The sequence below is a fragment of the Phoxinus phoxinus genome (assembly GCF_949152265.1).
Source record: "Phoxinus phoxinus genome assembly, chromosome: 14".
NCBI classification, from domain to species: Eukaryota; Metazoa; Chordata; class Actinopteri; order Cypriniformes; family Leuciscidae; genus Phoxinus; species Phoxinus phoxinus.
The window spans coordinates 23,841,716-23,867,139 of NC_136889.1; the positions used below are offsets into that span (position 1 = coordinate 23,841,716).

Below are 25,424 nucleotides of genomic sequence, written 5' to 3' on the forward strand. Positions count from 1 at the left end.
ATGTAGACAGAGGGATATGATAACAATTTAACACAGGCAGGCCCTGTTCACATTTGGCATTAAAATGCATTTTCAGTGACTGAATCAGAAACTTGACCACATTAAAAGTCAGAGTACTGTAAATGCACACAAAAGCATGCTTTTTACACCAATGCAAATGTGTTTTTGTTATTTACACACAGTATAATTATGCAAGTAATACTGTAAGTATTCACACTGTAAGTGCAATGAATAAATGCAATCCAGCTAAATAATATCCAGATATCTCTAAATATGGAAAGCATGTTAACATCCCATGTAAAGAGGCCCAAGAGACACAAAAGGCAAATAGAGAGGAAATGCAACCACTCATCCGTTCAACCATTCATTACACATGTAAATAAATGAGCATTAAGATACAGTACATGCAAAACCCCAAAACCAATTGAAAAATAACATTAAATAAAGAAAATGACAAGTATTTAAGGACCATTAAGATGTACTTGCACTACAATTTCTTGTTACCATAATGTGTCTAATTGTTGTTGTTGTTTTGCATTGTTCACAGCAAGGTTATTATATAGTTAATGAAAACTAAAACTAAACCATAAAAACATGTTACTTGTCATTACAAGTAATGTCATTATTTAAACATTACAGTTACCTGAAATAAAATATTTATAACAAAAACTTAAACTAATTTTATTTCAGCTAGTTACAAAATCAACATTTATAATTTTAATTGAGTTAATTATCTTGATGCACAAAAATTGCCCAAACTATAAAATAATAAAACTATATGGTCTATAACTTAATTTTTTTTTAATAAAAAAATACTGCAACTTTAACTGAAATTACAATTAAATTAGAAAAGACAAAAATCTGGAAAAAAAATTAAAAATGATTCTCATTAAAAAAATGTTTTTTTAATGTCCATCAAGACGTATCAGATAGAATGTCATGATAAATACCCTTTTTTTCTAAATAGGCTTCAATTTCTTATAATAAAATATAATTTTGAAAATATATATGTGTGTGTGTGAGGGTCACAGAGAGAAAATGATTTTGTAAGGTTGCTGACAGGCTATGTTATTATTCATATCCAACAAAAGAACAAACTGTTTACCCAGATAAACAAGCAAACAAATCCTGCCCTTATGTCCTGTTCCTTTCTGTTGATGGTATTAAACTGCAGTTCAGCATCTATTATAATGAATTCAATACAAAACCTCGTCTTTTTCGCTGTCTATTTGTGTTAGCAGCTGCATTTGTTTTGATTGCATTAAATCAAAAGCACTTTAAAAGCCTTTACCTGAGGGACGCAGATGCTGTGCTGTGGCTATAATCTTTTAATCTATTAACATTTCATTCCACTCACAACAGCCTTTAGCTTGGCATTGGACTCCTGCTGCACTAAATGTCCAGTGAGCACATCTCGGATGGTTATTGGAATGATTGTTTGGAACGATGACAGAAATATACGACAGAAATTGATTTCTTTTGGGGTGAACTATTCTCTAGTTTCCTACAGACACACTCACCCAAAACGTGTTTCTCCTTTTCTGTAAATATTCACAAGCACACACAGATCTCGTAAATCATCTCTCTGCTGTCTCTTCTGAAGGCTGAAGGTGTATATTGTTTAGGACAGGTGACTTACATGCCGCCGTCTCCCAGTTCCTCGTAGAGATTGGTCGGAGCGCCACCTCCTGTTGATTTGGGAGTAGGAAGTGACATCTGGATCCGGGCAGTTTTGGCACACTCGGCCTGCCTCCTGTAAAGCACCCCCAAAGAGTGAGTTTCCTTCTTTCAAAGGGCTCATTTCAGCTCTATTACTGGAGGATATGAGGTCTGGAGCTCCGGCAACTCTCATGTGATCTTTTCCAGCACTTTTTATTCATGCATTGCAAAATATCATGGGATATTCAGCACCTTTTACACTAGGATGAGGTGTTTTATTAGGAGGGAACTGAACCTGGCTCACTTTGTTCTCTGTGAGGTCATGAAACCAGTCATTTCTGTTCATTTTCAAAGGCATCGCTATCGGAATCACAGAGGGCTGGAGTGAGTATGTCCTTTGCTCCTCATCTCAATTCATGCACTCTACTCATATGTTCCCTTTTTAAAGGACTGAACCGTATAACGAGGGTATAAAAGCACACAGTCTCCGGCAAATAATTCATCAAAAAGAAGAATTTGAACTTACTCTTTGAATCTGAGTGTAGAGTCCACATGCAGCAACAGGAGGGCAGGGAAAGAGGAAGAGGAAAGAAGAATTATTAGATAATTTGGCACAGGAATAAAAAAAAAAAAAAAAAAAATGACACAATATAGTATTAATATAATAAACCCACAACCCCACAGAGGGGATGCAGTTTGGACAATGGATGGACAATACAATACAATACGATGCGATATTATTATATTATATTATATTATATTATATTATATTATATTATATTATATTATATTATATTATATTATATTATATTATATTATATTTATATTATATTATATTATATTACATAATAAACCAACCTACAGTGGATGTGTAGTCTTAAAATAATATAATATAATATAATGCTTAAATTCTAATGTAGAATGCGGTCTGTTATTTCTTGATAACAGACCTCTGCTAAGTATAACACACCGTTGCCATGAAAAACAGAGCGTTGCCATGGAAACGGTGTTCTTTAACGGAAGCAATACAGCCGTTTTTAAACCAATAAACTCCTTTTTAAATCAATATTTTGTGTCAAATTATTGATGTATTTGGTAGGTAGCCGTGTAATAAGTGGGATAATATATACAGCGAGGCGGTTGTTATAGCGAATACAACCCCTTCAGGCTGATTCAAGTCCCGATCAGCCTGTCGGTGTTGTATTCGCTATAACAACCGCCTCGCTATATACATTAATCCTTTACATATAATATAATATAATAAAAAATAATATAACATAATATGTTTTAAGTCTGATGTTACTAATTGTAATTTACGTACACTGTCAGTTCAAAGCTAGATTAAAGACGCATCTCTTTGACCTAGCATTCACATAATACATTATAGACTTCTATAACTCAATGTTAGGCTGCATAGATTAGGTCAGCCGGAACTGGGAACACTTTCCTTAAATCCTGATGTACTACATCATAAGAAGAATGGCATCTATGCTAATTTTAGTATCTTTGTTTATCCCGAGGTTTTCCCGCAGCCTGCCGGATCCAGGCTGTATCCAGATCTGACGAAGGACCTTCGCCTGGACCCGATGTCAACGCAGTGCTGAAGTGCCAACTAGCCTCTCCCTATGGAGGATCCCTTTACCACTCTACAGATAAAGCGTTGTCGGGATAATTTCGGTTTCGCGTATCTACCCCGAAGTGATAAAATTCTGTATAAAAATGTTAAGGCCAGATAAGTAGTTTATTAAGGCTTGGTTTGTAGCGAATTACAAACCTGCGCACATATATTAAAATGCGCATAACAATAGAATTAATTATTAATGCGCACGTGAGCGCCATCAGCACTTCTCACAGGTTCGCGTTTAAAGTCTGTGTAGAGAGAACGGTGTCGTCTTAGCGGTTAATTTAATAACTAATGATCCTTGCGACGGAAGTGAATCAATCAAAACTAACTTTAGCTGGAAAATATCTTTATTCAAGAACCGCTATAAAGCCAAAACAATCTGTTACCTTAAATTATCCGTTTATTACCGTAAAGCCACTTTGAAACAATCAACATTGTTAAAAGCGCTATATAAATGAAGATGAGTCCAAATTCTAATTTCGCAGGCCAGAAAATGCTCCTAGTGTTGAATCATGCAGCCCACTGAAATTGTTGTGATTGTAGCTGCAGGTGTGCATAATTCATGCTGTAAAATGTGATAAGAGTACAGGATAACCCCGGTGAATCCTGCATCTCTACAGTTGAGAAACAATACGGCTCTCGGCGTTAACCTCGCACTCCATTCTCCTTCCTATCTTTGTATTTCTTCCACACACACGCTCTCGTCCTGACTATAGGCTTCCTGGAGGCTATCAAAAACATGGCCGTCTCAATATTATTTATTTAACCAGAATGCAATTACTCAGAAGATAGTGCTGTGCTGTGATATACAAGCTAACACCTGTGTCTCCCATTACACATCTTTTGCAAACAACCAAATTAAATTACAGTCACTTCACCTTTAATACAAGAGTCTAACCGCCATATACTCTTTAATATGTGTAAAAACATCTGAATGCAGCCATGCGTGCGTGTGTGCGCGTGCGAGAGCGAGCTTCACACGTAGATGTGTGTGCTTAGCTGTTTGTGTTCGCTCTGTGATTATCCATCTGTTATGTATTTACACAATAGCTGATGACGGACTCATCGGTGTGTGCAGAAGGTCAGGACCACACTCACGCTCTCTCTCCGTCTCAGAGGAGTGTGCAGTGTGTGGAGAGCAGGCCCATATGCTAGGCTTTCATGAGATGTGACGGATGGATCGAATGCCTGGGATATGTCACAAACGCTTATAATTAATCTGTTTTCACACAGAGCTGGCTGGGAGATTAGCCTGTTAGCATGGTTAATTACTGGGGAAAAAAATACATTTTAATACCTGGCATCCAATACCCATCTACCTCACCTACTGTGTGTGTTTTTCCAGCCTGTCCTCAACGCTCTCTGAACCTCAGAGGTTACAAATAGATGTACTGTAGAGAACTGTACGTACAATAAATATTCTGTCTTTATATATGTGACGCCTTTAAAGTTTTCAATTTACTGTATGATCACGATTGTGCAGCATCCACTCACAAAAATATTTTATTTATTTATTTACAGTAGGAAATTTACAAAATATCTTCGTGGAACATGATCTTTACTTAATATCCTAATGAATTTTGGCATAAAAGAAAAATCAATAATTTTGACCCATACAATATATTGTTGGCTTTTGCCACAAATATACCCGTGCGACTTGTGACTAGTTTTGCTGTCCAGGGTCACATATACATATATGTATATTTGACCCTGGACAACAAAACCAGTCACAAGTCGCACGGGTATATTTGTTAAAATGGTATATATATATATATATAACATTTTAACTGCTAAAGGTCTAATAGTCGCATAGTTAACTTTTGACTAAACAAAATTCACATTTGCAGATTCTCAAACTTCTCAAAAAGTAACTGTCGAAATGAGATGTAAAATAACTAAAAACTGTTTGCCGTTTTGAATTAGGGCTGCACGATATATAGTTTTAGCATCGATAGTCACATCGCAGGGTGTGCAATGTCAATAAGGATCATATGATCTGTACGGACAGGTCGCCACGGTTTGAAACGCACGCGATTCTCGTGTTAATTGCAAAGTTTAACATTACAATTACAATTACATAGAGTGAAATGTTATCACTGTCAGTTTAAACATTCAAGACGCGCACACACAGAGCAGCACAGACGGCACACGAACACCGAATGCCATTCTCTTCCGCATCTATTTGTGCTTGAACGGACACGTACACTCTAAATTGTCAAAACGCCCGTCTCTGTGAGTATCCTCATAAACACAGCCACGTATGGCTTATGCGAACGTAAATAATTGAGAAAGAAAACAGATGTGTATCATTATATTAGATCCGTGCATTCGGTCTTAAAGTGACAGCAGCATAATATTCCTGCTGCCTTCAGTGTCATTAATGTTAATCAAACAACATAAAAACAAATGGAAAATCAATTATTAATATTAATTAATTAATTATATTAACAAATATGAATTATTGTGATTTTATATTTAATATCACAGTGAAGACTATGAAGTGGTACTTAACATTTGATTATTCAATTTCTGTACCCGAATCAGTGATGCGCAGGTCAATGTATAAACAACTAACCCGCCCGCAACTCGGACCGCAAAAAAAAAGAAAGAAAATATTGTACCCGACCCGCTTCCTGACCCGCATTTTTTAAAAGTAGCTAGTAAATGCTCATCGTAGCGTCATTGGGCCATAGACGTAGGAACTAGGGGTGCGGGTGAAGCATTTTTCTGAATGCTGTATGATATAGCCTAGTGTTTTGTAATAAAGGCTTGATTTATTCATTTATTTCATTTCATTTTCTTAACAATTAAGATGCTGCATGTGTTTATCCAGTCTAATCGAAGTGTGCGTCTCTACCCCGACTTTCCCAACAAAAATCCCACCCCCTCTCAGAAAATACATAAAACTGACATTACTGAACTATATACGTTTAAAAGTAGCCTATTAAAATGGCACAATGGCATTGCTCAGTTCAACGTGTTGGGAAATCGGGCATTTTGTCCCGCGTCAGCTTTTATACAAAAGTTAATAACGCGCTTAACATTCAAAAGGTAAATAAGGATTTCCCACTTTCATCTCTGCCTGCAGACTGAGCTCGTCCGGCATCTTCGCGCCAGTTATTCAGACAATATGTATTTCATAGAAAATTGTGTCTAGTACTATATACATTGCAAAGGTTTAATTGGCATCTTTATTTCAAACGACCTGACCGACCGCGACCCGAATATCATTAAAAATATTTTTGGATGACTCGTAATATTGGGTAACCGCGGGTGACCGCAGGCACCCGCTCATTTTGGATCTACTGCTGCTACTACTACTTAATATTATTTGCACATTTTATTGCAAGTAAATTAAGTAGTAAGTAAATTAATTTTGAGCACACTAGAAGATGTAACTACATGCATCAAACTGCACTGAATAAATCATTATCATTATAAGCTGTTTAAAAAGCTGAAATATGTGACTTATGAGGCTGATTGTCATTGAGAGGACTGACATTCGAAAAGTAAGAATATCGTACTCACTGTTTGTATGTCACCATAATGATAAGAATAGCAGGGATGCAGCACAGAATGATGATTATGGCCAGCGCCAACAGCGCCCCCTCTGTGTAGCCCACCGCCTGCGCAGCCTTCTTCACACTCGCCACGATGTCAGGAGAACGGATCTCCAGAATCCGCCCGCCCTCGCCCAGGTACGGCTGGAACTCTTTATTGATGTCCAGAATCTTCCCATCCAGGAACCTGTCATATACACGTTTGCACATATTCATTTCAAAGACATTTCCATTTTTAGAGAATACTTAAAATTTCAAACTGCTCCTAATACAAATATGTACCTGCACAGTATATCATAATCACACAAAAAACTTATATAACAGTGCATGAGCACAAAAAAAGCACAAAGTAGCACAAACTTTTCAGGTGGGTATTCAGTAAAAATGCAACTATAGTGATGCAATTTAAATACACTGTCCAACCAAAATAATAATAATTGGATTTAAGCCAAATGCTTAGGAGTCTATGACTGGATCATTATTGCAGTGAATACTTTTCAAGCATGTTATATGTTTGCCAACTTCTCTAACACTAATTGATGGAGTGTGTTGCTATTCTTTTCTTAAACAACCATGTAGGAAGACATCATGGTCATATTCCAAGATGACAAAGTCAAGATTCACAGGCTCAAAATATGAAATAATGGTAAAATCTTGACATCCTGGAATATGGTCATGATGTGTCTTGGTTGTTTAAGAAATGAAAAGCTAATTTCTCCAATAATAGGATTAGAAGAACTGTTTCCAAACATAACATGCTAAAAACAGGTTTTTTTTCGGGCAGTGTAAGCCTACTGTATATTGAAAAGCGTAATTGTAAAATAAAACAATAAAACAATATGGTATGTTTAATTTCCATCTGTTCCAAACACAAATATGTACCTGTATATGTACGGTCAGCACCTTTTCATGGTGATACAATACTGTGCTCACCCACACATTACGTTTATACTGTACTGACTAAGACAGCCTTGAGATGATTGACAGCTAGATGTTGACAACATTCAGTGTCAATGAAAAGCATCTTCAGCACAGAAGCAGGAGCCAAGAATACTGCTAATGAGGACAGCATCCGCTCAGCAGTATTTAGCCTTTTCCAGTTCATCTTATGGGTTACTATAGGCAACATGATGCGGAAATCCTCATTCTCCCCTGCACTGGCTTGACTGTGTATCATCCTGAGTTATTATAATTTTATATCTTGATATAGCGCTAATTATTAAAGCCACTTCAAAACCGAGCAAGAGTGCTTTTCTCTCCAGCTGATGTGAAATCTAAAAAGTATTGCCTTTGTTGACATTTTGCTGATCAATAATGTTTAAATAGACCTGCTTGTTAAGTACTTCATAAGTATCCCTGGCAGACCAATTAGCCCTCCTGCAACAGAACACTTCAACAGAAGCACCTAGTAAACAGGACTGTTCAAACACAATCGATGATCCAGGTTTAAAGACTGATGAAAGACTGCATGTGTTTGATCTATGTGGTCAAACAGAGCTTCACACGAGCTTCACAACATCTGAGGAGTTTTCTTTCAGATTTAAAGAAATGAGGATGAATAGATTTTGTTTCTCAATGTGCACCAAGTAACTTTGTTGCTATTTGGAATTTACAACCTATTTACACCTGTATTTAGAGCTGTCCACATTCCATCAGATCAAGTTTTTAAAGGGATAGAACATTTACTGTCTCTTATTGTTATTGTTGTGTATAGCTTTTCTTCTGTGGAACACAAAAGAAGATATTGAAAAATTTATTCAATATATAATGTATAAAAAATATATTTTTTTGTCCCTATTGACTTTAATTTGTATTGCCAATACATTCTTCAGAATATATTATTCTGTATTGTGCAGAAGAAAGTAAGTTGTACAAGTTTGTAATGAAACGAAGGTGAGTAAATGATGACATAATTTTACATTTTCTGTTAAGTATATCCCTTTATATGTGCTTTAAACCAGGTCAGTATTTGCTCAGACTGCCATAAGTTGAACACGTTTTTATCTACAATTAAAAAATTAAAAACAGAAACATTAGTTCTTCATTTCCAAGCTTATTACTGGAATCACATTTTTAAGTGGAATTAATTACTTGGTGTACCTTTAGGAAACATAGCTTCTAGGAACATTTCTAGGAAGCTAGAAATGATGGGGACTATATACAATAGGCCTACTATATAATACATTTATGTCCTAAATGTCCTATATCTCCAAAAACCTCATAATTATCCTTGAAGGGTATAATATACAATATCCAGTGATACTGCAACACAACTGTAATGCAATTTAAAATATATAGGAAAATCTTTAAAAAAAAATCTTATCGGTGATTCCATTAAAAATAAAATAAAGCCATTATTATGAGTGTTGGTTTCATGCGGCTATAGAAGAAAGAATAATGCTTAAAGGTGCTCTAAGCGATCTCGCGCGTTTTTTAGGCCAAAACATTTTTTTTCACATACCGCAAACATCTCCTCACTATCCGCTAGCTGCCTGTCCCCTGAACACACTGTAAAAAAACGCGGTCTCTGCAGAGAGCCCAAGCTCCACAAACAGCAGCAAAAACAAACTGAGCAATAAACAGAGCGACCCGCACCACGAAACATAACAAACTGTTCCAGCCAATAACCGACAAGAATGATGTGGGGTGGGGTTTGGGGGGTTATTGCGTGGATGAGGAGGAGGGAGGGTCTAGCTAGCCTCCGTTTTGTTTGATAATAATTCAAACATCAACAAGAGGTTACGCCAACCGAGATCTCTTAGAGCACCTTTAATACAAGGAATTATTAAACATATAAATGCTAAAAGGAGGTTTGATCCAAATATGGCAAATTTGATATCTATGTTTTCGGCATAGCCCAAGGAATCTATTAGGTTTCATTACAATAGGCTAATTTATTAAAAAGTTATTAGCATTTTTTGGGACACAAGGTGGCGCTGTCTCTAAACCTTTTGAGTACCTCCATGGAATGGTGCCGATGACTCATACCACGTTTCATAACGATACGCTAATGCGTTCATAAAATACAGCATTTTACATAATTCAAAATGGCCGATATCAACGGCTCATTTGGCTCAACGTCTTGATATCATTCGATGTAGGATATCATTGGATATTGTTGGATATCATTCGACTCGGCATGCTTCCCCAAATCTAACGAGACCACTTTTATGATTTTTGTACATACCGTTCAGAAGCATAAATAGCCATTTTTCCTATATATCCGGACCAGTAGGTGGCGATGGGCTAAAACGCAGCATGCCGTCTCAGATCATGTTTATGATGACATACCAAGTTTGGTCTGAATACGATAAAGCGTTGCAGAGATATGGCCTTATGTCTATTTTCACGAACGTTACAAAAAATTTCAAAAACAGTTAAATTAATACAAATTGAATTCCATAACCTTTTGCAAGATGAAGATGATCGGGTTCAAAATTGGTGAAAATTGGACAAACCGTCTAGAACGAGTTTGAGAAAGCAAAATTCAAAATGACTTTTTATGACGGAAATTACATCAGAGTGCAATCGAATCGCCATGAGCTCTCTCGCAATTTCGTCACTAGCCCTTACGGTTCAAAAGTTATTAGCATAAGCATGAGTGAAACTTTGGACAGGTAGAGGCGCTAGAGGGATTGAGTTAGAGACTGGATCTGTGTATCAAATTTCATAACTTTCCCACAAGCGGTTCTATGGGTTGCCATAGACTCAAGAGCGGAAGAAGCAGCAAAAGAATAATAAGAGCACCAACGACTACAATAGATGACTACGCACCTTCGGTGCTTGGCCCCTAAATAATAATTAATTATTAAAACTTTAAATGCTAAATGTTCCACTAATTGGAGACAGAATGGAACAAACTCAAGCTGAACTGTAGCATTCATGACATGTTGACAATATTTTGTTTCTTTTTTAATGAAAGCTCCTGGAATGTTTCATATTCCCGATTTAACCTGTGATTTCACCCCCAAGTCCTTCATCTCTCTGAATCATGTCCCTGTTGTGGAGGAAGAGAAACAACATTCACGCTGTTACAGACACGCAGTGTGAACGTGCTCAACCATGGCTGACTGTCTTTATCGTATTTCAGAGTCAGTGGGCTTCTAACCAGCAGGATGACTTGATTTATCTATTCAAAACACTACCGAGAGAGACCAGATGGATTCTGGACAAAGAAACTCGTTTTGTGAAGGGAACTTTTGTGAACGCTGAGGTGCAGCTCAGACTCTAAAGCTTTGCGAAACAGATTTTGATTTTTATGACCCGAGACATAAGAAAACAACCTTGTCTCCAGCAGAACATATAAAAAGGAGAAAGGTGAAAAAATCTGCAGTCTGCTGTTCTCAGCCAGGAAGGTACATACAGTACACACACACAAACACAACGTCTAAAGAACAGTATGTCCCCATATAACTGAGGGTGTGTTCACATTTCTACACACTTCGATTAAAACAAACCCTGGTGCGAATGCTCTAGTGCAGTTCAGTTAAGTGTAAACGGTGATCCGAACCCTGGTGCGCACCAAACAAAGCGGGCCGAGACTGCTGAAAAGATGGGTCTCGATCCGCTTCCAAACGAACTTGTGTGGTTCGAATGAAATATGAACGCAACATGGACCAAACACATGTAAACGAACCAAAACCGAGACATGATGTCACAAGACGCAACCCTAAAAAGGATAGAATGCTCAAACAAATCTGTTTGATCTCGTCATATTCGCGATGAAGCATATATTCGCAAATTCATATTCATCATCACATTTCAGAACAGGCATCAGAACCACGTCTCATCGCAGCAGATTTTCGTTTGTGTATGTGACGGAGGGATTCCTGCCACTGTTTTGACACCTTTACACAATTTACGAACTCTTCACGAGTTCTCAGCTGGTCAAAATACCATCATATGCAGACTACGCACATACAACGAATGCATTCAGACCAGCACGCAGTATTGTTTTGCATGTTCGGTAAGTTCTGTCATGAAATACATAATAAAAGCCGACCTATCAGGTTGGGAATGTATCCCGGTTGCATTTTATTTTACAGTACGTGCAATTTCAATGTACTTACTGTGTCCTTACCAAGAAAGTACTGAGTATTATAAGGTAACTATGGGATAAGATTAGGTTTAGGGGTAGGTTCAGGACCTAATTATTACCCAGTTATTGTAATTACTACAATAAGTATATAGTATGTACAAGGGAAACTGGACTGTGAAATAAATTGCTTCCCCTATGCCTTTAGGTTCGGTATCTTTAGATTCGGTGTTAAAATGCCAATGTGAACGCTAAGCGGGCCAGGCCTAAATGTATTTTTTTGGTCCGAACCAAATAGCCAACCGAACTACAAGTGAGAACACACCCTGAATAAAATGGAGACAGATAATGTCCACACAAACACACGCAAAAAAGCACGTTCTCAAAGTTAAATTCATTATTTAGCCTCCCTCTATCAAAATGTTGCGTTCTCTGTTTTGTTTTCAAGGTCTTTGAGGGGCCGTTTAAGTGACAGTTTTCAACTAAAAACTGAAAACTTTTTATATGTTATGGCCATTCATTTACACAAAAACACGTTTTGGAGGCCTGAAAACGCAAACTTTTGAAAACAAATTTCCACATGATCAAATTTGTTAAAACGGTGACGTCATGCACATGCATATTACGTGTTCAGTCTAGCGTAGTGTTTCAAAGTGACATCGCCAACTACTGGCCTGGCATGACTAATACTGCGTTTTTAGGTGTTTTCACGCATCAGTGTGAACGGGGATCATTTTGATAACATTGTCGTCTGTATGTAAACAACACAAGGAAAAACGTTTCTTTTTTTAGTACATCGTTGTCGTGTAAACGTACCCTTAGTTTGTTATTTGTCATTTCCTGTGTTTGCTTTCTGTTTTCTTCCTTTGCCATGATTCATTGTTTCATTGATTTACTCACATCTGTTTCTAATTTGATCATTAGTTCTCTGTGTATATAATTCCCTCAGTTTGTTTAGTTCATCGTCTGGTGTTGTCTGTGCTCTAGCACACTGTTGCGTTGCCTTCACTTGTTTGGATTAGTGTACGTTGTTGGATTATTCTCTTTTGTTTCATTTAATAAAGTTACGCAGCATTTGAGATCCTCTTTGTGTACCATGTCTTCATCCTCAATCTGTGACACTCATGTTATTCTGTTTGATTTTTTTTCTTCCTCCATTAAAACACAAAAGAAGAATGCCATTCTGTTCTCCACACAAAAATAAAAAAAGAATCATTAAAATAAACCATTCCTAGTCATTGAAGAGTTAAAGTAGTAAAATTACTAAAACAAAAAAAAACAAAGTATTATAAATACTGAAATATTAAAAATAAAAATGACAAAGCACTTAACAAAATGACTAAAAATTAAACTAAAATTAAAAATATTCATAAATAAATAATACTAAAATAACACTGATTTTACTGATTTTACATTAATTCGCAGTTGAGCATGCATGCCAAGCAAGAACCACTGGCGTTTTTTCCCCCCATCCTAGACAACAATACAACCTGTCTTCACAGTTCAAATCCGCACAGTTGAATGAGATTTCAGAGCTACAATGGTCGAGTAAACAACAATAACAACACTACAACAACAACCATTCATTAAATATCCCAGTTGGTACTGAAAACGTTTACACAATTTAATGGAGATCAAAATGGAGAGCAAAGAGAGACATCTCTGCATGAATCTTCTATTTCTCAGATTTTCTCCTGAGACCCTCACATGCAATCTTAAATGAGTTGAGATCTCAACTAATTTAATTCAATTTAAAATTGTAAAAGATTTTAAGATGAGCTCAAACATTTCTCATCAAAATCTTGCTTATTATTTCTGTCAACGGTTGTTTCATTTGTGTCTTTATTTCTCTAAAGGGGAATGTTACTAGTAACGTCTGAGCCATGACATTTTAATCTGGACAGCTGTTCTGCTTTGGTAGAGATACAAACACAAGCAGAACACATCTCACGGTGCACAAAACAAAATGTGTATAAGGGTAAGATGTGCGACTAGAAAGGCAGAATAAGGCAGGTGGTCTGTGAACTCCTGTGCTTGTGAATATGAATGAGATGTGTGTGTTGGCTCAGTAAACACATATTTGAACAGAATCCTGATGACTTGTGTTGGATCCCAGTGACAGACGCGTCTCCCTGCTGAGTCATGGGGCATGGCAGAGTTCAAATGAGTGTATTGCTGTGTGTGTGTCTGGACATCAGGGGCTTTTTCCTCTCGGCTGAAAAAGGACAGGTGCTTCCTATAGAACAGCTGTTTACAAACGCAATTCATTTCCTTTCCCTTTTTGACACATTTTTTTTAGACTAGAGATATGTCATGATATTCATTTTTTTCTTCTTCTGATATATACTATAAAATATATAAAACTGGATACATTTTTCAATGGTCATTATGTGTTCTGTTCTGAGAGAAAACGTCCTGAGGGGAAACTTTTTGTTTTGTATTCCATTGTATTCCTATCAAATTATTACTGTACAAGTAGGAAAACGTCTATAGTCTAAAATCTTTACCTTTTTTTGTTTACATGTACGTCGCTGCTAACGTCTGCTTGGAACACTAGCCGATCGACGCACCAACGCCAACATGGAAGATTCACCTCCCGCAAAATGAATGTGCCAGGGCTGAAACATGACTTCGCTGAAAGTTCCCATGTGCACCACTAACTGTAATAGGAGCGCTTGATCTAGTGCGCTAGCGTCGCAGCTGCGGTTGCGCTATTTGACGGCTTGAATGTCTGACAGATGAGATGACAAAGGGTAAAACTTTTTTTGATGTAAATATACTGTCATTTAATGAACTGGAACAGCCTACTGATATAATTTTTCTTCCCACAGATTCCCATTGGCTGCTTTTGCTGCTCCTGTCACACCCTAAAACATTTACCAAATGCTTTTTGATTATTTTATGATTGTAAAAGGCTGACTTTGCCATTTAATAAAAAAAATACTGTAGCCTATGAACTGTGCTTGTCATATAACTTTCAATAGGTTGACTGACCCAGCACTGTCAAAAACAACCCAGCAAATGGGTTAATGTATAAAACCCAACAAGCTGGATTTAAATAATCCAGCATGTGTTCTGTCCAGGGCCGTCGCTGGTGGGGTGAAAGGTGGTGACAATTATAGGGGCCCCCGCTGCCCAGGGGGCCCCACAAAATCCAGCAGTTATACTATAGGGACACTATATGAATAATTATAATATTTATTAGTTGTATGCCTGAGATTTAAAATGAAAACCACAAAAAAACATGCAACTTGGTTAAATATTTTTTCCCAAATAGCTGCTTCTCTTACCTCCCTAAAAATGGTTTAGTCCGATCTATTTATTAGTTATTAATAAATACCCCGCCCCAGCTCGTGAAGAGAACCAATCAGAGTTGAGGCGGCATTGCCTGAAGACGTTAATCTGGTGGAACTGACTCACTGGAAAAATGTCGGGAAAAAGAAAATACAAATATGGTTATCAGAAACGCCACGAAAAGAAGGAGAGGGAGGCCAGGAGAGTTGTTGGATCCCAGTCAATTAAAACCTTCGGTTAGTGTATTGTATTGTTATTTCGCTGAGAATCAGAAAACTACCGTCGTCTTTCACTTTTCATTAACGGGCGCGAGCGGCACTACAACCGACTGAATGATTACGCGATTAAAATCCCTGTCCTTTTCACTATTGTAAATAACTTGACACGAGACACGACGCATTGCATTATGCATAATATGACCTGCTGGCTGGTGATGTGTTTATTACATCAAGAAACACGAATACAACTGCACTTGAATGAATAAATGTATGAGCTTTATTTAAATATTATTTTTACCAGTTCCATATTATCTCTATTAAAATACATAATAAGATAAATCTTTTTAAAAACTTTGACTACATTCTTAAGACTGTTACTTACGTGGTTTGACCATACGGCAACATACGACGAAAAGGGTACCCCATAACGTCAATATGAGACGGAGACATAAGCGCACCAGCAGCGCCCCCTAACGGTACCCTAACCCATACCTAAACCTAACCATAACCTGAACCGTCTCATATTGACGTTATAGGGGTACCCTTTTCGTCGTATGTTGCCGTATGGTCAAACCACGTCAGTATGTGACGTTTTGAGATGAGACTGTTACAACCCATAAAAACAGTATTTTACCGTTCCTTTTTTAAAAATTGGTTTTCTTATTATTTAATTTTTTTTTATTTATAGGCCTAACCTTTGATGACTTTACACCTCACTTCACTCCACTTCAAGCTTTTTGTTAATTTTTATTAGTTGTAATTTTATAGAATTTTAAGATACTCAAACTGCAAAAAAATGCCTTTCTTACTCAGTATTTTTGTCTTGTTTCCAGTCCAAATATCTCAAAATTCTTAAATCAAGATGCATTTACTAGATAAGTGAAATGCAATAAAATATTAAGTCTTGTTTTCTGTTGAAATAAATCAAATTTAAGTGAGTTTTTGCTTAAAACATGTCAAATAATCTGCCAATGGGGTAAGATAAATAATGTTAAAACAAGATAATTTTTCTTACCCCGTTGGCAGGTTATTTGTCTTGTTTTAGGCAAAAATATCTTATTCTATTATTTATATATAAAAATACTGAATAAGAAAAGCATTTTTTTGCAGTGTTGTCAGGAATAACTTTATAATTTATATGTAATAATAATAATATAATAATTTATATAAAGAAATTTTCTATTTAGGCCTATTTTCTTTTTATATTTAATGTTATATTTGTTTATTTTGCTTTTGCTGATGTTCATTAAAATCTTGATTTACATTTATTTGTTATCTGCTTTGTTATTTTGTAAGAAAACCCTAGTTACATGTGGGCCTCCATGCATATTGTACAGTACGCCAACAATATATGAGTATGTATGCAGAAAATATATTGGTGGAGGGTGGTGGGGGGCCCACATCAATATTTTTTCAGGGGGCCCCGGATCCTCTAGCTACGGCCCTGGTTCTGTCCAATATTTACCCAGCACCGTATAACCAAAATAACCCAGAAACCATTATTTTTAACATTGATAATAAAGATAAATGTTTCTTGAGCATCAAATCAGCATATTAGAATGATTTCTGAAGGATCGTGTGACACTGAAAACTGAAGTAATGATGATGACAATTCAGCTTAGTCCACACAGGAATAAATTACTTTTAAAATATTGAATATATTAAAATTGAAAACAGTTCTTATTAACAATATTAGTTTCTTAATGCAGTCTCAGGAAGCATAACATACTTTTAAAAAATATATATAAATTGTTACAGACCCTAAACTATAAACCTAAACTTTTGAATGAGAACGTTTTAAAGGGGCATTTCAGTCAAAAATTTTAATTCATTATTTAGCCTGAACAATGTTGGGTTCTCTGTTTCGTTTTCAAGGACTTTGAGGGACCATTTAAACGACAGTTTTCAACTAAAAACTTAAAACTTTTTATGCGTTATGGTCGTTCATTTAAACAACGACGCGTTTTGGGGGCCTGAAAACTCAAACTTTTGAAAACTCTTGAATTCACCTTTGGCTAAGCCCCGCCCCCCTTAGTTACTGTTGCTACCTCCGACAACTTCATCTGGGCTCTGGTTTGGTATCAACATGGCTCATGCTGTGACGGCTCTTCCTGCTGAAATTTTATCAAACTTTTATAAAGCAGCAAATAAAGTGTCCGATAGAAGTAGGCAAAAGTGTCTGCAGTATGTGTTCGAAGGCTATATTCAAGACATACCGGTGAAACGCAAGCAACAACAAGGCATCCAAATAGAGGCAAAAGAATAACGGTCACAGTCAAAAAATGAACCACCGCATATCCTAATCGGGACGGAGGCTGGGACTAACTATATTAAAGAGCAACACTGTTCATGCAAACCTGGGTAGGTCTCTATTCACTTCTATAATCGTTATTACAAAGCAAACGGACTACGCGAGTATAAAGTTGTATTTATTAGCAGCGTGTGCTTAGCGTATCAACAATTGGGGTAGAGAACCGAAATCGGAACCTAAACAGCATAAAACTGTCTAACTAGTATAACTTCACAGTAAGGTTAAAAGCAAAAATAGAGCACACAAAAGTGTGCTTGTTGATCCTTGAGGAGTTTCGCTGACTGTGAGGACGTCCACACAGTTTAATCCAAAAACGACACATGTCAGTATTTTACTTCGGTTTTGGGAAGGGAAAAAAACGGACACCCCCCTCCAACCTCTCTGGGAAACGTGTATCTGTGTTACAAATGCCCCAGGCACAACGTTTAACCATATTTTTTATAAAACTACGACGGTAATAGCCTGCCGAGACTAAAAATATGAGAAGCCTGTGTTAAAGTCAATGGAGCGCTGTGAAAAAGTGTCTGACCTCTGTGGGAGCTCGTTCTTGGCTGCGCTGTGATTGGTCAATCTACATTCTAGGGCGTGGCTTAGCCAAAGGCGAATTGAATTAAAATCACAGACCTGGCGCTGACAGGCAAGATTTTACACCTAAATGGGTGCTAAAATCTTGGTGTCCTCCCCTACCACACAAAAGACACTAAACAGATCAGCTTGAGTCTCCCTATCCAACATCAAAAACATTCCGATGAGGAAAAGATCGACCCCCATCAGTAGTACCAAAAGCCTGTGTGGCCCAGCGAATCCCGTACACTTACATACACATAACACAAACACAAAGATCCAAAATCAAGCTGTTCCAAAATGTATATGACATGTATGTGTGTCCTATGTTACATTAGCCTAGCACTCTTTAGTTGTGTTAGTGGCTTCTATCCAGATGTGAGGATGTATCATTCCTTTAATGTCTTCCAATCCTATCTTGCTTGGTATCAAAATAAATCGTCTTTGTCTGAATCTCCGTATTCTACACGCATCCAGAACTCTTGTTCAGCCACAAAAACAATGCAAGCAACTATTTTTATCCATCTTTAGATGCGTTCTTAAAGGGGATGTCTAATGTTATTCCATGCATTCTGAATTATTTGCAATGTTAAAGAGTTTTAAAGAGATTCTCATGCAAAACATGGGCAAAGTAAAAAATAATAATAAGTAGTTGGACGTATGGCGGAGTATTTCTGTGCTCATTCAGGATTTCTGAAGTTTTGGAAAGTTTTTTTTTTTAGTATGGCCCTGTATGACGTCATAAAGGTCAGAATTCCTTGTATGGGCACTTCTCCTGGAAGAGTGTGCGCACACACACATCAACCAGAGCGAGAGCCAGAGCAACGCCCATCAACGTGCTTCATTCGAGTTACCAAAGCTGTCGGCAGCGCTGCACGGTACGCCTCCAGAGGCTCGGCTATTTTCAGAAAGACACAGTGTGTATTAGTTATTTTATATGTGTATTAGTTCTTCGTATGTCTTTTATAAATCTGATAAAACTAAAGACTCTTCAAAGATATGAAGGATGCAATACTACTCTATAGGTACTCAAGATTAACATGAGATTGGCAGAAACTGTGTGTGTTATTATGTGCCATTTAAGCTTTGCCCCTAGAAGATAAACTGATTCTCTGATGGGTGTCAAAGGTTGTAGTTAAAGGGATAGGCTAGTTTACCCAAAAATGTAAATTATGTAATCATTTACTCAGCCTCAATTTGTTCTAAACCTATTATAAGTTTCTTTGTTTTGCTGAACACAAAAGAAGATATTTTGCAGAATGTTGGTAACCAAACTTTTGATGGACCCCGTTGTTTTTCCGTATGGGGAAAAAGTATGTATTATACACTCTATAGTATACTATAGTCAATGGGGTCCATCAACTGTTTGGTTACCAACATTATTTAAAATATCTTCTTTTGTGTTCAGCAGCAGAAAGAAACACATACAGGTTTGAAACAACATGAGGGAGAGTAAATGATGACAGAATTTACATTTTTGGTTGAACTATCCCTTTAACATTGCAAGTCTTGCCATTCTTTGCACTTCTCTCTCACCATGTATTTCCCTTTTTGGTTGATTTAAATATTTATAATTAATCCGGTTTCCCCCACAGTCCAAAGATATGCAGGTTAGGTGGATTGGACACGCCAAATAGTCGTAGGAGTGTGTGTGAGTGTGATTGTGTCAGGAAGGGCATCCGGCATAAAACCTGTGCCAAATCAAATGTGTGTGTAAAGCGGACCCTGCGGGAAAAAGTGATGGAAGAATGATGGATGGATTACGAGTTATGATTAATTATATATATCCCTTTTGAGATAATTTGCTACAAACATTATTTTTTAAAACCTTATGAAAACACCTCCAAGAAAACGTGTCCAATTGGGAGAAATTGCCTTATTACACAGGGCTTAAGACCGATTAGTTGACTAGGTGTTTATGCAACCCACTGACTAGATGATTTTGAAAATATGTATATAGCAACAACAGGAAGCGATGGTGAAATTAGGAGGAGAGGGGATCTGAAAGTGTGGCAAGTCAGATTTAAATGAGCAATGTAACATGAACACCACAGTCAGAGCACACAGGACAACGCTCCGACTTCTTTTTCCAAATGTTGAAAACAAACTAGCAGACTATTTGTTAAAGGTGTCAGGAGTGGCTGTGTGTTTGGCTTACTTGAAGAGCTCTTGTCTGGAGATTGCTCTGTTGGTGAGAGGGTCGATGGCGTACACCTGCAGGTCTGATTTGGAGTAGTCTTCAAGTTCATAACCTTCTCCATGCCGCCGTGGGCCGATCGATTCCACTATCACTTTAGCACCAGGGATCTGATCTTGCACATAGCGCTCCAAAATACTGAAAAAAATATGGTATATGAAATGACTTTATCTTCCTCAAATGTTCCTCAAACTGCAAAACCCACCAACTTAATTTCTAATATCTGTACTTTACAGGTAATCTTAATAAACCAAACATATCACTTTTTGTAAAAAAATAAAAAAATAAATGCATGATATACAATATTCACAAAACTCAAAATGTTACTTTTGAGTTTGTATTTCTAGAGTCCCGTATCACCGCCACGAATTATCAATTTGTTAATTTTACTAATTTGTTCCCTCATTTTATTAAATCATGGCCATGTTCTTTTCTTTTAGTCCCTAAGAGGGGACAAATTAGTTCAACATGGCCACGATTTACTACAACGAGGAATTAATAAGTTGAGGCAACACATTCTTAATTTGTGGCCACAATATATATATATATATATATATAATTATTATTTTTAAAAATGTTATGTCATTTGCGGGGCTCCACATAAATCAGCATCTGACAGTACAGCGAACATTACCACAATGAATAAATACATTTTCATATTAGGGTATAGAGACAATATTTCAAAGGGCAAACATAAGAGTTTGTGAGATTCTTCCTATAACGCATTTGTAAAACATACAAAACAAGTATGATATAACATAAATTGAATGAATAGAGTATATATATTCGGTTTGAAATATATACACCTGACTAGCATTTATAAAGCGATCATTTTGTCTTTTATTATGATTATGCTGCAATCTGATAATTTGCTCATTGAATTTTGCCAAATGAGCCCAATTCTGTTTTACCAATTTGGATGGCCATTTAAATAAAAGCAAGAGGGAAAACAAAGGCTCCTGAGAGTGTAGGGAACACTTAAATGCCACTCAAGGAAACCGGCAAAGCAGAGAAACACAACGAGGGAGGAATTCTCACCTAATCAGCTGCTCTTTATTCTCCTCCACCACAGTGGGCGGCACATTAGAGACCACAACCTGCATGTCCAAGGCATTCACAACGGACACCTACAACCCACACAGAATACGAAATAGATAGAAGATGTGATTCAAGTGGTATAGTTTATATGCACAGGCTGATATATCTATCTATCTATCTATCTATCTATCTATCTATCTATCTATCTATCTATCTATCTATCTATCTATCTATCTATCTATCTATCTATCTATCTACCTATCTATCTATCTATCTATCCAGATATTGAATCTATATATCGAAATATCCAGATATTCAATCTATATATCCAGATATTCAATATTTATATCTATCTATCCAGATATTCAAACTATATATATATATATTCAATATTTATATCTATATATCCAGATATTCAATCTGGATTTTATATATTTTCTCTGACCAAACAGTAGTATTCACAGTACTTCACAGTATACCGCCCAGCTTTAAAGTGCTGTTTGCAGTTGCAATGGTCTTTAATTCAATTGGTTAGTAACAGTGTAGCGGCTGAATGAATGCATACAGAACAATTCTACTGTTAGTGGAAATCGTAAATGAAAAACATTAATGCCATGATGTTTAAAACCCTGATACATAGCAATATCTAAATCCCTCTTATTAGGCATTCATTAGCTCCAGAGATTTCTGGGAATTATACAAGTCACTGGCTGCAACACTTCAGGAGATAAAACATAATAAATAATTCAGCTGACACAAAAACAGTTTATTTATCTATTCATTACTGCACTAAGTAGTGCACAAATAGCATATGCACTTCTGCACGCAAACATTTACTGAAACATAACATATTTACCAAACCAAACCGACACTCTGGAGAGATATTTTCACTTACTAACAGTGCAGACTGTTATGTGATTTAGACTCATTTTAAATGAATCAGTCTTAAAATCACTGAAATGTCATTTCTTAAAGCCACGTGTTTGATTGGGATCTCTCAGCTGTGTTTGAATCATCTTTTTACATGAAGTGCATGAACAAACTTTACAGGTCAAAGGTCACTCACCACCACATCAGCCCTGCTGCTCAGCCCCAGCCCATAGTTGTCCGTGGCGATGACCTGAAACTTGAAGTAGGATCGGCGCATGTTTCTGAACATGATGGCGCTCTTGATGATGCCAGTGTACGGCTCAATGACGAAACTGTCCTGCCCCTCAGGCGCGGGAGGGATGATCAGTCTGTAGGCCATCTTACTGTAGTTTCCTGTGTCGATATCTGTAGCCTGATACACATGAAGTTACATGAATAAACATTGAAACGAATATGGTCTTGAGAAATTCACTTTATCTGGAAATATAACAGAAGAACTGGATTCCTTAAAAGACTTTGTGGCAGATTTTCAAAACAGGGCCAATTAGAGTGAGACCGCTATCCCATAAAAGCGCAGATGGGAGTGGAAACCTTTGCGGTTGATTTACTGACAATGCACATATTAAGGAACAGAGAAGTAGCAGCTCATTTCCATAATTACCAATGCAATTTACCAAAGAGTAGCACGCAAATTAAAAAATAACATAGTGTGGCAAATTATATGTTCAGATAACGTCTTTCTTCATCTGGCATTCCAAATAAATGAACACGAGTGGAGAAAATTCTGTTCTGTACGGTTCCTCCCCCCAGCCATATCATAAAATTGGTTAAAGTCCCCTGCAGTCAATAAATGTATCCCTTAAACTCCTCTTTGATAATTAAAAGAACATATTTAAATGTTTTTCCTTTAAAAAATAATTTATTCTTAAAATAGTTTGAATGTAACTCTACACCCTTGCTTCATTTAGTAGGCCTATACGTGGACCCATGAATATGCAAATTAGTCCCCGCCTCCACTCACTCACGCCAGCTCGGACTACCTGATCCGCTCGGTCAACTGTAGTAAACGCTGCTACACAATGGCAAGTGGAAATATTGGTTTAATTCAGTCATAAATGTTTGAACCAGACACTGATTCAGAAGAAGAGGAAGAGCGAATTATACCTACAGGCTCGTCTACAAGTGGATGTATCAGAATAGAAATGTTTTATGTATCACACTCTACAACGTCGGACACATAACGGTAATTGATATGACTAGCCTTTGGCTCGACTACATTATTGAATTGTTAATAATGTGTTGCTAATGTTACACAAACCATGTTCCCATTAGCCACCTCAGAGTCTCAGCTGACTTCTAAAAATCAGCATCCTTTGAACATCACGGAGAAAAGCCCCACCCCACACGTCGACGGGATTAGATACATGTTTGTGACGGTAGGAACGGGCGGTTTCAAACCGCATTTTTGGTACATTGCAGTTTTAATACCCAGCAATGCTGTCGACTGATGAATTTGCACATGGTTTGCAGTTGAGTTTTACCATTTTCGAATCCATTCAGCCGATCTCCGGGACTCCAGGACTGGCGGTAGCACTTTTAGCATAGCTTAGCATAGATTATTGAATCTGATTAGACCGTCAGCATCTCTCTCAAAAAAATTACCAAAGAGTTTAAATATTTTTACTATTTAATCCTTGACTCTTCTGTAGTTACATTGTGTACTAAGACCGACAGAAAATGAAAAGTTGCGATTTTCTAGGCCTATTAGGAACTATACTCTCATTATTGCATAACAATCAAGGAACTATGCTGCCATTCCATGGGTGCAGCAGGCGCAATGATATTATGCAGTGCCTGAAACTAGTCCCCAGTTAGGTAACTTCCATCTCGACCGGGACTTAGTTTGTAATATCATTGCGCCCGCTGGTATGGCAGCACAGTTCTTTGATTATTACGCAGGAATGAGAGTATAGTTCCTAGTAATATTGGCCTAGAAAATCGCAACTTTGATTTTTTCTCAGTACACGATGTAACTACAGAATAGTCAAGTTTTGAATAGGAAAAATATCAAAACTCTTTGGACATTTTTTTGAGAGAGATGCTAACGGTCTAATCAGATTCAATGATCTATATGCTAAGCTATGCTTACCCGGAGATCGGCGGTAAAACTCAACTCTAGGGGAGTTGAAAAGTGAGCCTATTTCCCCCCAAAAAGTGGAGATTTCCTTTAATATTAAAACATTTGCCCAGGAACATTCAGGAAAGATGAGGTAAAATTAGACCAGCCTTCTATCTGTACAATTTTGACTTCTTTACTCGCTGTTTTGCTATAACTCCAGACTCGTTCACTAAGCACAGCCAATCAGAGTTCTCTCTCTCACCGAGAGCCTGACGCCGATTCTTCAAATACTAGTAAATTAAATACCGCAAACCTGAGTAAATCACAATGCACGATTTATTTTAATTTTCTCTTACCATACATTTTTCGCCTGAAAGGGAAACTCCTACAAAAGCATATGCATATGCAAGGTCAGCCGCAAAAATAACTGTTCACGCCTTTTCATGTTTCACTGCGTGTCTTTTGTAACTGACAGTAGTTTTTAATGGCAAAAAAGAGTTTGCACTGGCACCAGCTGCTAGTAATTCTGGCTCTTAAATAAAAAGTAATATGTTGGCCAAACTATCCCTTGAAAAACCTTGGTGGCAGAGATAGAGAAATAAATACTCTGCAGCTTCCACTTCAGCGATGACCTAGAAATGTAATAATCCCCATATATCATCAGATTGTACGTCTTAATGCTTTTTATAGATGCTAAAAGACTCAATTTATGAGATAACGGTCACCTTGCAGGGGAACACAGAACCCAGTGGGTATTTTACAGGTGTCCGTCACTTGTCTTCCACATTGTCAGAATGGAGAGAGAAGCTGTCTAAGCACAGTTACAAAGATGTGGGGGGAAGCGAGTAGATTTGAACAGCAAGAGAGATATTCAATAGTGTTGACAGGTGTGTCAGGATGTGAACAGCAAGTTCTCTTCTGTAAAAATGAAATAT

At 37.1% G+C, this 25,424-nt stretch overlaps 1 protein-coding gene across 1 annotated transcript in view; it reads right to left on the reverse strand.

The window, feature by feature from the left end:
- LOC307010109 (protocadherin-15-like) overlaps nt 1–25,424 on the reverse strand; it is a 225,684-nt gene that overhangs the window by 22,933 nt on the left and 177,327 nt on the right. The window contains exons 28-32 of the mRNA XM_079634508.1: nt 22,567–22,782; nt 21,501–21,589; nt 20,424–20,600; nt 6,812–7,030; nt 1,640–1,753 (exon numbers count right to left, since the gene is read on the reverse strand). Of these exons, the coding sequence (XP_079490634.1) occupies nt 1,640–1,753; nt 6,812–7,030; nt 20,424–20,600; nt 21,501–21,589; nt 22,567–22,782 (815 nt within the window). The remainder of the gene's footprint in view (nt 1–1,639; nt 1,754–6,811; nt 7,031–20,423; nt 20,601–21,500; nt 21,590–22,566; nt 22,783–25,424) is intronic.